The sequence below is a fragment of the Spinacia oleracea genome, chromosome 3 (assembly GCF_020520425.1).
Source record: "Spinacia oleracea cultivar Varoflay chromosome 3, BTI_SOV_V1, whole genome shotgun sequence".
Taxonomy (NCBI): domain Eukaryota; kingdom Viridiplantae; phylum Streptophyta; class Magnoliopsida; order Caryophyllales; family Amaranthaceae; genus Spinacia; species Spinacia oleracea.
The window spans coordinates 141,869,436-141,885,983 of NC_079489.1; the positions used below are offsets into that span (position 1 = coordinate 141,869,436).

A 16,548-nucleotide genomic window follows, 5' to 3' on the forward strand; every position below is an offset into this window, starting at 1 on the left:
AGATTCTTTGATGTTTAACTTAGTAAATGCTTATACATAGTTCAAACATCCTTTACTTAGATTTATTCATATGGGTCGAATATCTCCAATGGAGTCTTTCGTGTTTGATTTAGTAAATGCCATTACTTAATCCAAAACAATATCATAAGATCTTTGTAAATAGATCTTAATACCCAGTATGTACTAAGTTTCGCCATGGTCCATCATTGATGAATAATTTCAAATCTAAGTCATTAGCATTTGAATGTTATTTCACAATAGAGAGATATGTGTGATACACATAGGACCAATTAAGTTTTACGTACTCCCACTAAACTTCTTATATATCTATAAGAATCATGTACATTTTATGAAACTAAAATACTTATTAGCTTCACTAAAATACATTTTCAATTTCCCAGATGCTTGCTTAAATCCATACTTAGATTTCATAAGCTAGCATTCATTTCAAGCATTATTTGGATCCACAAATCCTATGACATGCCATGTACATAGTTTTCTTCCAACATTTGATTGAGGAATACGTTTTATCACCCAATTGCCATATGTACCAATATGCAATCATTGCTTGAATTATAGACTTGAGCATTACGATTATGCATGAGGTTTCAACATGATCCATGCCATGAATTTGCTTGTGACCTTTAGCAACTAATCTAGCTTTGTGTGTTAACACAATTTCATGTTTGATGGTTTTTATCCTTAAAATAAACTTGCAACCAATAGGTGTGAAACTATTCTTGCAAATCAACAAAATTTCAATTTTGTCATCAAAACATTGAGTATGTTTTATGGCCTCTAACCATTTAAAACATTTGAGTCTATATATGGCCTCTAACCATTTTAGGGAATCTGGGTTTCGTCATAGCTTTCTTACAAGTCACAAACTTATTAATCTACATGATAATAGTTTGACTGCAAGTTGTAGGTTTCTTCACTATCTAATAGAAGAATCGCATAGCTTCAGTGACTTGGACTCCATGATTCTTCACTATCTAATAGAAGAATCTCATAGTTTCAGTGACTTGAACTCTATGCTTACTTGGGTATAGAACATTAAACAATAGAATATCAATAGCCACTTGAAAGTCCTTTGAATATTCTGTTCTTCCTTGAAGCACTTGTAAAGTCTTCTAAGAGATGTCTATTCTTTAAAAGCCACTTCTAAAGTCCTTAAAGAATACGTGTTTGGATTTTCTAAAGAACTTCGAAAAGCCTCAAGATTGTCCGTTTATGTTTGTTGTTCGCCTCGATTATTTTTGAGGTCTATTTTCTCCCACTTGTCATTTTGGAAACGAATCTCCCAAAGGACATCATTTCGAGCAAACAAACATTATGTTCTCAAAAATTCGTGGTAGAAACAATACCCTTGTGTCTCATTTGAATAAATCACAATGAAACATATATCTATACTTGGGCCTTAGTTTGTTGAATAACAAACACTAAGCTCCCACTGAGTTTAGGAACTCTTTAGATATATTATGAAAAGATATTTTGAAATTACTTTTCAATAGCTTTGACGAATTTGGTTTAGTTTGGTGGTAGTTGAGCATTTTGTTTAGAAATTATAGGAAAAGTCTTTATGATTCATCATTAATCGAATCAAGTACTAATTGACTTCGATTATTCCAACTAAGATATGCCATATCTTATGGACCTAGATTGTGAAATTACAACACACAATCATTGATGATCATTCTTGGCAAAGTAATCAACAACATGATCTAACCTAGATCTTTATGATTTCTTGCCAAGTGGATTTTATACTTCTGAATCTTTGAACTAGCCAAACAGATTCAACTTATATCACATTTGAGTAAATAAACCTATATTCACTCAAATCCATGTGAAATAATAAAGTCATAATTTTTTTTTTTAGCTTTGAACTTTATTGTCTAGGCATTCTAACAATAGTTCATATCTTTTGTTACTTTCAACAAGTAAGAATAGTTGTCTTAAATTGATCTAGAAATTAATCAACTTTCAAAAGTCCATCAAAATAGAGCTTTTGAATGTTAACTTGTTGATATGGTCTAAGCAACAATGCTAAAGGTTAGTGGAACTCAAATCAAGAGATTGATTTGAACCTAGTAAAGTTTTATTGTTAAAGAGTTGTTTGTTTTAATCAAGCATATTAACTCAACCCGTAAATGACCATTTCATTCAAATAAACAAACAAACATTGTTTTTGTTTTTCTTGAATGTGAGTCTTTCTGTGTTTGAAAACAGAAATTTAGGTATGCTGATTATGGAACAAAATAGCCATTAAGTTCCAGCCTTTGAAAGGTCTTAAAACAAACTAGATGACCCTACAACTAATGTAGCATTTCCATGCTTCATTTCTCACTTGTAGGCCATTAGTGTAGCCTAGCTTCCATTGTTTGAGTTATTACCGAAGTAAAAACCTCAAGCGGTATATGATACCAAGGAAGTTTGATTGCTAGGTCACTTTTCTTTAAACATTAACTTATAGGTAGAAACGAAATCGTAAAATTTCTTTCATTTGTTCCTTGTTTTCCTATTTCTTGTACCCTTTCTTATAGTCTTAAGAATTGATTTCTCTAGATTTGACTTTTATACATTGTTTAGACATGTCCAATGTCACCAACAAGGTTCTTTACCATTTTAATTTATGTTGAATATTTTTTTTCAACTAGATGATCTTACCAGAAGCTTCTAAAGTTCTCTAAGCATCGATCTATTCGAATGTCTAGGGACTAGACTCATTCGAGAATTAAATGGACAAAGATATTAGGTTGTTAACCATTGGTAAGGCTGAGCGTTTAAACTCAATTCTTTATGATCTCAAAACTACATTATATTTTGAATTCACAAGCACCAATTGGTTTGCCATTCGATTTTGATATTCGAAAACAACCATAAAAGTCGATATAGAAAACGTACATTTTAAATTGCTCATTTTCTCTCATTTCCGTGAATCGTTCTTGGATTCACTACCAATCAAGGAAATTTACTGTTACCTTTCTAAAAGGATTTATTGCAGTGCAAGATATTTAATTATAAACAATAATTAAAACATACATTGAAGCATGCAAAGTCTAAAAATTTATCATGAGTAATAACTTGAAAAGCAATCATGCAATTTAAACAAGTTATTAGCATTTTATTCGAATTTATTGTTCCGGCAGGTGTGAATAAAATGATTCCAAGACCCTAAAATCATTGAAGAATTAAGCACAGTTTGTCGACTCAATCCTAAAACATTTTAGGTAAGCAAAAACCTTTTGCTAATAGTCTAGAAACTATTCTTGGTTGATAGGTACGTCTAAAAACTTATTAGGTAAACCTATCGATTTTGCCACGACATAAAAGGACTCCTTACTTATATCGTTGAGTTTCACCAAAAATAACATGTACTCACAATTATTTGTGTACCTTGCCCCTTTAGGACCAATAAGTAACACCTCGCTGAGCGAAAACTATTACTAGATTGATGTAAAGGATATCCAAGCAAGTGTATATTTTGGCATGGCACCTTTTAACTCAATTTTTAAGTTTGGAACTTAAGGCTCTTACTATGTTGGTTAGATTTTAAGTGAACTAAAATCCTTAATCATGCAACATAATCAAGCCACAATCTCATGCATAATTAAGACATATTTAAAGCAATAAATAACTTAAAGCATGCATAAGATAAATGTGATCTAGTATGGCCCGACTTCATCTTGAAGCTTCAACTTCAAAGTCCGTCTCGAAAATCTCCGTGGGAGGCACCATTTTCTTCAAATAGGATAAGCTATAATTAAACTAATTACAACTATTTGATGGTACGCAGACCATATTTGAATTGAAAAAGAATTTTGGTACTTTAGACCAATTACATTCAAATTAATGGTACGCAGACCATATTTTCTATCCTATTTGGGCCATACTAGTCACTTCATAACCTGCAAAACAGTACATATACAATATATACCATTCACCCATTCATTATCATGAATGGCCCACATAGCTGGTTAGTAAAACACGTTATGCATCACATAAATATTTGCAGCAATTAATCAAGGGCACCAATAATCTAAAAAAATTTAGAATGCCTTTTACATGCGGAATTGACACAAAAATCCCTCGATTTGGATGACTAAAGAAGAAACTGCCGAAAAACTGCGTACATATAATTAAATAAACGCAATTTGCAATTAATTAACAATTACGAAAATTAATCACCCCTTTTAATTCTTGCAAATTTGTAATATTTAACCATGTTTATGCAATTTAGATTATGAAAATAATAAGAGGCTCTGATACCACTGTTAGGTTATGATACATTTGACAATACATAAATCATGCGGAAAAACCATAAAGCCAGGAAAGCATATTATTTACACATAATCATTTAGCATAGTATAGATGCATACACTTTGTAGCGTGCCTTCCCTAGCTGCGCCCGAACCGAACAAGAACAAGTCTTTAGAACTCCAAATGTCGTCCCTCCGTAGATAGTCCACAGTACGTCCGAATCCGCCTCAAGATTGACCAACTAGAATCGCCCTTAAGGTGCTTAGGAATTTTCGGCTATTAGTGCAAGAGTGTGGCTGAATTTTCTTTCAAAAACTTACCCTTTGAATACTTCAATCGTGCGTATAAATTATGACCCTAGGCCCTTATTTATAGAGGTTTGGAAAGGGAATTGGAATCCTAGTAGGATACGATTTAATTAAACTTAGAATCCTACAAGGACTCTATTTAATTAAATAATCCTAATAGGAATAGGAATTTAATCACAGACCAAAAACCTAATAGATTTAGGAATTGTTCATGGACGCAAACACACACGCACGGAGCCACGAGGGCGCCCGCACGCGTGCGCTCGGCCCACGCAGCCCACTCTGGGCAGCCTTGCCTTGGCGCGCTAGGCATGCCTTGCGGTGGGCCTGGCGCTGCTTTTGGCTGGGCGTGCGCGCGTCCTTGCTTGCTGGGCGATGGCCTGGCTTCGTGATGGGCCTTCGTCCGGCAGGCCTCGTCCGATGCTTATTCGTACGATACGCTTCTGATTAAATTCCCGGTTCCGGAATTCATTTCCGATACGAACAATATTTAATATTTCCGATTCCGGAATTAATTTCCGTTTCGAACAAATATTTAATATTTCCGTTTCCGGAATTATTTTCTGATTCCGATAATATTTCCGATTCTGACAATATTTCCGTTTCCGGCAATATTTCCGATTCCGGCAATATTTCCATTTCCGATAATATTTTCCGATACGTACCATGTTTTCGTTTCCGGCAACATCTACGACTTGGATAATATTTATATTTCCGATACGATCCATATTTCCGTTTCCGGCAATATCATCGTTTGCGGAGTATTCATTTCTTGCTTGTGACGATCTCAGCTCCCACTGAAACCAAGATCCGTCGATTCCGAATATCCATAGATAGAGTATTTAATTCCATTAAATACTTGATCCGTTTACGTACTATTTGTGTGACCCTACGGGTTCAGTCAAGAGTAAGCTATGGATTAATATCATTAATTCCACTTGAACTGAAGCGGCATCTAGCTAGGCATTCAGCTCACTTGATCTCACTGAATTATTAACTTGTTAATTAATACTGAACCGCATTTATTAGACTTAACATTGAATGCATACTTGGACCAAGGGCATTATTTCCTTCAATAACCATATCTACTGAAGTCATCAGTGAAAGTGATAATGTAGCTGAAACCACCTCTAGCATTTGTACTCATTGGTCCACATACATCTGTATGGATTAAACCCAATAGTTCATTTGCTCTTTCTCCAACTTTAGAGAAAGGTTACTTTGTCATTTTGCCAAGTAAACATGATTCGCATTTACCATAATCCTCTAAGTCAAATGGTTCTAGAATTCCTTCCTTTTGAAGTCTTTCTAAGCGTTTCAAGTTAATATGGCCTAATCGACAATGCCACAGATAGGTGAGATCTGAATCATCCTTTTTGGCCTTTTTGGTATTTATGTTATAAAATTGTTTGTCGTGATCTAATAAATAAAGTCCATTGACTAATCTAGCAGATCCATAAAACATCTCTTTAAAATAAAACGAACAACTATTGTCTTTTATTAAAAAGGAAAATCCCTTAGCATCCAAGCAAGAAACTGAAATGATGTTTTTAGTAAGACTTGGAACATGGAAACACTCTTCCAGTTCCAAAACTAGCCCAGAGGGTAACGAAAAATAAAAAGTTCCTACAGCTAATGCAGCAATCCGTGCTCCATTTCCCACTCGTAGGTCGACTTCTCCTTTGCTTAACTTTCTACTTCTTCTTAGTCCTTGTGGATTGGAACATAAGCGTGAGCCACAACCTGTATCTAATACCCAAGAAGTTGAATTAGCAAGTCACTACGACAGAAATTGCATTTAACAGCGCTTAATAATGCATTTAACAGCGCTTCTTGAAGCGCTGATGATGGCTTCGCTATTAAAAGTAAAAGGTACCTTTAATAGCGCTTTTCAAAAGCGCTGTCATATGTAACATCTAGGATAATTCAAATGTTTCTTTCATAGCACATTATAAACGCTATTAAAGAAACGCTGTTGAAGATTTGGCGCCATCTTTCAAATTATTTTCTAATAGCGGATGTTAAGAAGCGCTGTTAAAGTTTTGTTTAATTTTTTTTTTTAATTATTTATAATATCGCTGCCTACCTGAAAAGCATTTCATTTTTTTCCGCAAAATAAAACCATATATTGAAGAGTAGTGAATAGTTGAATATTAATTCCCAAACCTCAATGGAAAGAATTTTTACAAGTCATCCTAATAAATCAGATTACATAGGTCACAAATAAAATTCTAAACATTAAACTACGCAAAATACATTAATTAATAAAGTTGTATGTTTGTTGGTTCATTCAACGTAACCTAGCCATTATACATTTGTTGAACAACATGGCGCACCCACTCAACTATTACTTCGTCAATCTGCTCCGTGTCATAACTTGGAAACTGACAATCTGAAAAGTACTGCGAAACAATAGGGGTATAAGATATTCATACATATATAGATGGGAAAAAACCCGTAAGAATTAGTATTACAATAAACAATAAGTGCCATATATGGAAAAAAAAATCTAAACTTCACATTATAGGAATAGATTATCACTTAACATAGGTTGGTTGTATTAGGTGAATTTGTATCAAACCTATCTCAAAGTGACCTATACAAGCCACACAATTGTTTAAAATGTTACACCCAATGCTCATCCAAGATATTGATTTTCCAGTTACAAACACTTGCATACTAAATATGGGATTGAAAAATTCCATAACCATTTCACTCTGCAATGTTTCTTCCTTGGCATTTCTAGCAGCCAGTCTGAAATCATTAACAACTACCAGCTTCTATGGCATTTCTAGCAGCCAGTCTGAAATCATTAACAACTAGCAGCTAGCAAAGGGAATATATGGTCAGCAGCAAGTCTCAGGTTGTCTTGGCTATTATTGTACGATTCTGCTGTACATTTTGGGGATTTAGGAGGATTTATGAAGCAGCTAGCAAAGGGAATATATGGTCAGATTATATGAGAAATCAGATTTAGTATGGCCAGATTACTAAATCAGATTACTATCTTGAGTACTCAGTCACAGTCTGCCTATGCTACTCTCTCATATCTTATGCATTCCTATAAATAACTTACAGGAACTAGTCTGATTTATGAAGCTCGATCAACAAACAGAGTTGCTGATTCAATGGCTAGACAGTTGCTGATCAACAAACACAGCAGCAGGACAAGAAGCAGGACAGTCAACAGCAGTAGAAGTATAAGCAGGACTTTCAACACCAGACTCCAAAAATTTCAGACCACTAAACTACTTCTATACTTAAATGATCTAGTTAAAGGATGAGATTTGTCAGAAAACGATGCAATTAAAGACTGCTTCTACTAAAAGCATGGACAATTATGTATATGACCTTTAGTATAACGCACCCATACACTCCAACAAATTAGTCCCCCACAGCAACTAGACTTTCCTTCCCCTGTTTCAAAATATAACGCACCCATACACTCCAACATATTAAGTTCAGCTAATCTTTGCAGTGTCCGGAAAATACACAGCAACACTAAGTTCAGATTTGCAAAACAAAAAGGTTCAGCAGAAATAAGACTTACTTCTTCAGGAATTTGAAGTCGCTTGTGTGAGATTATCTCCTTCATGAATCTCATCACATAATATCCACAATCTATGTAATCTTCTTGGCAAGGACACTACAAAATAAACCACAGGTCTGTAAATATTCCATACATTTTCAGCTCGAGCTAATAAAATAATATATAAAATGCTTACTTGTATTTTTATCCATTTTGTGTTCATCTTTAACTTTGTGGCAAGCTCCCTGCCACTTCGAAATTGGAGAAGTGCTCTAAAGGGAAACAAAAATTAAGACAAGACCATTAGTTAATTATCATATAAAAATTTAATTAAAGACAAGCAATGGTTGTTAATAAACTCACTTACGTGTTAACGATTTCAAGTAAATCCCCAATGATGCCGTTTTCGTTTCCTATGAATTCAAGAGTACGTAAAGAATCCAAGTAATATACTGTGTTATTGTAAGGATCAATAACGCACAAAACCCAATGAAACCTACGAACCAAGATATCAAATTTTAAGTCATAGGAGAAAGATTCTCAATACGCAAACATTTAAATATAAGTGAGTGAAAGATATTATACTGAGCATTATATGGAGCAATGAAGATTTTTCCTTTAGCCGCCATTTCTTTTAGTGTGTCTACAATATATTGCGTCCGACTTCTTTTGCACTCTTTTACCTTCTTCGACTCCCCTTTTTTAAATTCGGTAAAGAGGGATATCCCCGATGGGCATAAAAACCCAAACAAAGCAGAGCATCCAGTCAAACAACATCGATCATATAACTTCCTATAAATTTTCAAGGAAAAATATGTATATTAAGGACTATTAGAAAGAAGATGTAACAATTCTCTAGATTTCAAAATTCAAACGGATAAGTTAATTTCAAGGAAATGAAACAAAAAGGAATATATACTTACGACATATATGTCAATATATGGGGCAGTTCAAGTTCTTTCTGTGCAAGGAGACGGAAGATTTCTTTCCTACCAAGAAAGATGTTCTTGCTTTGTGTTGTTACTCCAATGTGAATTGGCATTTTAATTTGTTCGTTACGTTCCATCTTCGAAACACAGATATGGAACATAAAAAGGCATTCTGGAAGGGTAGCCACATCTACAGTTTCCTCACAACCGTCGTCTACCTTGTGAGATTCTCCTGTTGACGATGTTGGAGTTTTGATGGATTCTACTTGTTTGTCATTATCTTTTGAAGAAATTTCCGCCTATAAGTAACACAATCGTCGTTCATAAACAATGTTAAAAACCATAAATAATACACATGTAGAAATAATTTTTACCGCCGTATCTAGAACAATAAGTTCTATAGGCCAGAAAACAAGGGTCCCTATAGCTTCTCCGATGGTTACAGCTTCTCCTTCAAGCGGCACGGGCAAAGGAGTGTCCATCTCCGTAGAATAGCTGATACAAACTCGTGCATATCCTGATGGTATTGGTAGTAGATGCATCACTGTGCCAGTTTTGAAGTTGTGAACATTCCCCGTAGCAACCACTCGATACCGAGGATTGGACAATGCTAATTTGCAAGGAGTTAAACCCTACAAGAGTCAACAAATGAGTTACAAATTCACAACATCAACGTCAATGGAAATCGCATTAGTCATGTTTCTTTATCTAAATTAATTCAGAAATCACGAGAATGTGGCAGATTGTTTTTTCAAATCAGAATTATTTGGTTCAATCTATTTACCTCGGGAATAATACAAATATCTTGTTTTGTAGTTGCGTCCCCAATGTGATCTAGCTTCAAAACTTCGACATTCTCCTATAAATGAAACTTTGTCATGTTAGTTGTTCAAAGGAAAGCACTTAAACTGAATTAGAGAGCATAAGAACCAGCAAAAATAGAACGAGTCAGCTGATATTGCTGACTGCAGTACGCTGCTGCTGACTGCAGTATGTTGCTTCTCATCTGTTGAGAAACTTTTAATCTAATACCAGAAGTATATGAGAACTTATATATGAGAAACTTTTAATCTATATTGTTGTGTGTCCTGATCATAATGGAGTTTCCTTGTCCAATCAGATTTTTAAGGTATGCGTCAGTCAAAGAAATGGAACCAAAGTCTTATTAGGAAGCCAACTAAATCAGTCAAAGAAACGGAATTGACATAGGCACATGGTTCAATGAAAATATTTAATCTATTTACCTCAGGAGAACTAGCCTTAGGCGTGTCCCGAATGTGATCGAACATTAAGCCATCAAGATTCTCCTCCTCGACGTCCATTTCATCGTCCTCCTCCTCCTCGTCTTTCTCCTCCTCCTCCTCCTCCTCCTCCTCGTCTTTCTCCTCCTCCTCCTCGTCTTCCTCCTCCTCCACCGAATGATTCTTTCTTCCCTTAGGCTTTCTGCTCTTCATATCCTTTATTTCCCGCTCCAAGATTTTAACCCGTGAGCACAATTTTGTCACTTGATCCATATACTCTTTTCTAGTTGTTATCGCTCCAAAATAATCTGTATTTGTCACTCCAACTCCAACCCCTCTCACACGACCACCATATCGTTTCTCCTCCAAGGCCTTAGACAATACATCTAGCCTACCCGTGTCTTCAATCTCTCCTTTTTCAGCTTGATGCATAAAATAATCCTACAGCATTCATAAGAAACAAAGTTACAAAGAAATTTATTACATTGATAAACATATTATTATATAACAAATCAGATATCACTCCATATCAAACTCATACTATGCGCTTAGCAACTTCTTTAGCCCCTTCCTGAATATTCCCTTTGTTGTCGGTCCTCATTAATTTCCACAGTTGAGCTCGACTAACCGATGATACATAAATGCGTTTCTTAGCCATCTCTTCGATCTACAAGAAATTAAAATTGTGACCTTTCTAGGATACATTTTATATCAATTTAAACATAGAAATACTCAAAATTCATTTACCACATCTTGCTCAAATCGAGCATATCCTCTACGAGCACGCTTTTGATGATATAAATGTCCCCCTGCAGACTTCTTTGCGGCTGCACTCTTCTCCTGATAAACAAAAATAGGTCAAGATCTGTTTAGCAGTGCTGAAATAAGGCTAAAGATCAGGTACTTATTATTATCAAATAATGCTACAGATCAAGTAATAAATGATATGTTCGGGAGAAGAATGGCTGTAGATGGTCATCGAACATTCAACACGGATACCTCTTTACTGCAAGAGCAGTGCAAAGTTCTTTGCGAGAGACTGAATAATTCAGTTGCATTTTTGGCATTGTCAGATGCACAAAGTACAACGAGAAGAGAATTGACAACCAAACAATGTGGCACTGATTGTAAGGTATTTTCTAGGTTAATTTTTTCCAGATTTAGCTCATTACTTTTGGTGTTTTTCTTCAACTTGACATTAGCCTACACCGTTTTTATTTCCAGACTTTTAATCTAACTTTCTGCCTGTACAGTTCTCTTGATTAATTAATTTTAATTCATTATTCTCTTGTAAAATGTACATTACTTAATTATAAGGAATACACAAAACAAGATGTAGAAGAAAAGCCACATCAGGGAGTTCTGAATTGATACTGAATTGGTTCCATTTGCTTTTTGTTTGCTGTGCTTTAGGTGTTCCTGTGACTCTCTGTGCAATCCTACACTACAACTATCACAATCTGCAGCAGCTTTTCCATTTTCTATCGAACAACATGCTTAATGATTATGCATTTGGTTTATTAACCTAGTAGTAATGAAACACTCATTCTTCTGTAAATCTTTTAACGAGTATAGAAAGAACATACCGCCCATTCTTTTGTAAGTCGACTTTGAACAAACTCTTTCCAATCATTTGGCTTGATAAAATTGTATTGCTTTGGTGGAGCTGTACGTATTTCCATTTGCGGTGTCCAAATCCAATTTCTTGTGAGATCGGATTTGAAGTTCGTCCAAGCAGCATTAGCTTTTTTCAACATCCATTTTTTCTTCTTGGGGTCAATGTTATATGTTATCTAAGAAGTAAAGAATAAAATTAATCAATGTCGATGTTCACCATCATATAAAGAATAGTTATTTAACAAAATGTACTAATGATATTATTACCGCAACATCTTCAAACAGAGAATCTAGCAAACGTTGAGGAACACTTTTCCATGTCTTAAGAGTAATTGGGACATTAGTGCGGATGCTAGTTCCCCAATAACTCATCATAGGTACACTATGTTTACCAATTGGTAAATCATTGATGTTCCAATTAATCTGAAATTTGAGCCCCTTATTCCTTGCTCGAACAACTTTACTCATTCTAGTGGCTCCACGACCTTTTTCTTCTTTTCCTTTCTTTGGGAGGGGAACAAATTCAGTGGTATGCTGCTGTGAAGAAGCCATTGATCTGAGAAAACAAGTGACACTTAATGTAAGTACAAAAAGGTCAGGTTATCAAAATAAATAAAAGTGTTGCAGCGTGCCGGAGTCCATAGGTTTTGAAGTTTGTGTTGTTTCCCACTGTTCTGATTTTTTAAACAAGAGGATAACAACAAGAATAATTGATCCCTTAACCCTAATTCCTCATAGAGTCACGATAAAAGGTATCGACTCATCAGAAACATCAATCTGTTTCAAGTTTCAGTATACCACTGCTAGCGAATGAAGAACAATAATCTCAATTCAGAACAAGGACTCAACTGACTAGCATCAACAAGTGCACGAATGTGTACAATTAAGAACTTATGTAGGTTTTTAAGTATGCAAGCACCCGTATTAGAGTAACGCAGGCAATATTTTGATAGAATCTGGCAGTAGTTCACTTAAGAAACAAATACCGGTGAAAAATCAGTACATCAGTATTGATTAGTAGCAAGATCAGTAGATCAGTATTTAATCAGCATTTAGAGCAGATCAGTTGATCAGTATGAAAAAGATGGGAAAAGCAACAGATTAGAACCAAATCAGTAGATACATATTTAGAGCATCAAAATACTATTGATAAGTAGCAAGATCAGTAGATCAATATTTAATTAGTAGTCAGAATGTGCAGGATCAGTAGCAAGATCAGCAGACCAGTAAAGTAGTTTGAGTTTTCATTTCTAACATAAGAAACCATCTCAATGTTTTCTTTTCTTCTGTTTACTTGTATTAGAAGGTTCAGAATCATCATCATCTATCCACATCCCCTCTGTGTGATCATTGCGCACATAGAACTCATCTTCGGGGGCTTGATCATCGGCTAGATCGTTGGGAGGGCCTGATGGACACATGAAAGAAGCATCCTCCATATCATCTATTTCATGAATCTGAAAGGGATGGCGTTTATTTGTTGATAAAACAAAAGACCATCTATTGTTAGCTGGATCAGTTGCATAAAAGACTTGTTTTGCTTGACTTGCCAATATGAACATATCATCTTTACTACCCGTTCTGTTAAGGTCAATAAGTGTGAACCCATGTCTTTTCTCAAGTCTAACACCACTATTGTTATCAACCCATCTACAACAGAATATAGGAAGTCTAAAAGCACTGTAATCCAATTCCCATATATGATCAATTACCCCATAATAAGACATTTTTGCATATATTGGATTTTTGTCTTTTGTACTGGAGATATGCATAGCTTCTGCCACAATAGTCACACCACTATTTTGATTTGTTATCTCTTTGTCTCTATCCTTTGTGCAAAATGTATAACCATTAATTTGATAGCCAGATTATGATAATACATCCCTACGAGGACCTCGAGACAACCACTTCAATCTATCAGAAATGCTAGATGGTGACTTATCTAGTTCCTTTACAACTTGAACTTGTAACCATTCAATGAAGGTGGAATTATGCTTATCGGTGATCCATTTCTCATTCTTACCTCGATACTGGGCCCTCAAAATATCCATGTGTCTCTCCACATACGAATCAACCTCGGTACTATTGTGTAAAACATACAAGTGTGCCTGGTTCAACATGTCATGGGATATAGTTAACACTTTGCATCCCATAATCCCCTTCCCTTCTATCCCTCCCGAATATCTAGGCTTTGGAATCCCTACAGCTTCAAGCGAAGAAAGAAATTGACTACAATGTTCAATGGCTTCTTCTAGCACGTAGCGCTCAGCAATGCAACCTTCTGGTCGACTTCCATTCATAACATAATCCTTCAAAATCTTCATGTATCTCTCGACAGGGTACATGTATCTTAAATAAGCAGGCCCACACAGTTGGATTTCTCTAACCAAGTGGACAGTTAAATGGACCATTATGTCGAAAAAGGAAGGCGGAAAATACATCTCCAATTGGCATAAAGTAATAATAATGCCACTTTGCAAGCTAGTCAACTTCGACGGGTCAATCTCCTTGCTACATATCTCACTGAAGAAAATACAAAGTTTGGTGATTGCATCTCGAACATGATCTGGTAAAATGGAGCGAATAGCCACTGGTAATAGATGCTCCATGAGAATGTGATAGTCATGAGATTTCATACCTATCAACTTTAGGTCTTTCATTGAGACAAGATTTTTAATGTTAGAAGAATATCCCTCTGGAACCTTAATTCCATGTAAAGACTCACAAAGCACCTTTTTTTCTTTCCTACTAAGAGTGTAGCATGCCGGAGGGAGATAGGTACGACTTCCTTTCTTCTTTACAGGATGCAATTCTTTTCTAATTTTCAAGTGCGCTAAATCATTTCTCGCATTTTCCCCGTCTTTACTCTTGCCGGGCATATTAAGGAGTGTACCAACCAAACTTTCACAAATATTCTTCTCAATATGCATCACATCAAGAAAGTGCCTAACATACAAGTTCTTCCAGTATGGAAGACCAAAAAAAACTGACTCTTTCTTATAGCCCTTACTAGGGAGTTGGTTGGCATTTAGTTTTCCATGTTTCACATTCAACCCTTGCACTTTCTTAAATATCTGATCCCCAGACAAAGGAATAGGAAATTTACCTTCTTCGCACTTACCATTAAAAACCTTTTTCCACTTTCGGTAACGATGCTTCACAGGAAGCCCCTTTCGATTTGCCATGTACACAATCTTGTTAGAGTTAGGTATTCTAATCGAGGATGTGTTCTCATCACATATAGGGCAAGCGTTATAACCTTTGACACTATATCCTGAGAGATTACCATATGCCGGAAAGTCATTAATAGTGCCAAATAGCATGGCTTTTAAATTGAAATTTTCTTTACGGTGAGCATCAAACACCTCTACACCTGACTCCCACAACAACTTTAAATCTTCAACTAATGGTGCTAAATAAACATCAATATCATGGCCTGGTTGCTTTGGGCCCGAAATCAATGTAGATAACATCATATACTTCCGCTTCATACACAAAGCCGGAGGAAGATTATATATCATTAAAATTACCGGCCATGTGCTATGAGTGCTACGTTGATTATCATGAGGGTTCATGCCATCAGTTGCAAGGGCAAGTCGCAAATTTCTAGGTTCAGCTCCGAAATCAGGGAAGTCTTTGTCAATCTTGACCCATTGTGGAGAATCGGCAGGGTGTCTCAACATACCATCTTTCTCCCTTCCATCTGAATCCGCATGCCATGTCAAATTCTTTGCCTCTACTGGAACACTGAAAAGACGTCTGAATCTTGGTATTATTGGAAAGTACCACATGACTTTGGCAGGCACCTTATTTATCTTATATCTAGAAACACTACACTCGGGGCAACTCTCTAATGAGGCATATTCTTTTCGATACAAGATGCAATCATTTGGACAAGCGTGAATTCTCTCGTAACTCAAGCCAATTGAGGTTAGCATCTTTTTAGCATCATAAGTGCGAGAAGGAAGCAAGTTTCCCTCGGGAAGAATCTCATGGAATGCTTCCATGAACTCAGTAAAGCATTTATCGGTCACGCCATTACTCGCCTTAATGCTAAGCAGTTTTAGCACACCAGATAATCTACTAAATTTAGAACATCCAGAATACAATGGTTTCTTTGCATCACTAGACAAGTTACCCAACATCTCTGGACAATCTTGAATGCTTTCTTGTAAGGCATTAATCATTTCTTCTACCCCGTCATCATCATACGTAAGTTCTTCGTGTGTCTCGTCTTCCATCCAAGTATCAAATCCCATACCAGTATCTACGTTAGAAGAAGCATCCCCTAAAACTTCACCGTGGCTTAACCAACACTTATACAGTTGATTAATACCCTTAGTAATAAGATGATCTCTTATAACTTCAACACCAAGTCGAACCATGTTATTGCATTCAACACATGGACACAAAATATTATTCTCATCCTCCGAATGTTCAACTGCAAATGAAATAAAATCCTCTACTCCTAGCTCATAATCATCACTACATCGCTTAGCATGCATCCATTTTCGATCCATAACTGTTATGATATTTTTAAAAAAAAGTGTAATGATAGCAGAAGAACATATTAGCATAAAAAAGTATAACACCACAATCACAGCAGAATACATTGGCATAAACAAGGTGACATATTAGGATAAACAAGCTAACAGATTACCATA

The 16,548-nt window shown here is 35.7% G+C and overlaps 1 protein-coding gene and 1 long non-coding RNA gene across 2 annotated transcripts; both read right to left on the bottom strand.

Annotated features, from left to right (window-relative positions):
- Positions 1–6,918: 6,918 nt before the first annotated feature.
- LOC110786658 (uncharacterized) lies at positions 6,919–8,321 on the bottom strand. The gene is made up of 3 exons (XR_002532914.2): positions 8,294–8,321; positions 8,119–8,214; positions 6,919–6,970 (listed from the first exon to the last, which is right to left on the bottom strand). It is a non-coding gene; the product is annotated as an uncharacterized lncRNA (long non-coding RNA).
- A 4,831-nt stretch (positions 8,322–13,152) lies between these two features.
- LOC110797695 (uncharacterized) lies at positions 13,153–16,404 on the bottom strand. The gene is made up of 2 exons (XM_056839733.1): positions 13,765–16,404; positions 13,153–13,713 (listed from the first exon to the last, which is right to left on the bottom strand). The coding sequence occupies exons 1-2, from the start codon at positions 16,402–16,404 to the stop codon at positions 13,153–13,155; spliced, it is 3,201 nt and encodes a 1,066-aa protein (XP_056695711.1).
- Between the last annotated feature and the right edge of the window lie 144 nt (positions 16,405–16,548).

Bases quoted from the DNA above. Each gene is read 5' to 3' on its own strand.
- LOC110797695 (XM_056839733.1), bottom strand. From the start codon at position 16,404: ATGGATCGAAAATGGATGCATGCTAAGCGATGTAGTGATGATTATGAG. The intron at 13,714-13,764 runs GTATTATCATAA...TTTTGCACAAAG, and splicing joins CTCGAGGTCCTCGTAGGGAT to GATAGAGACAAAGAGATAAC.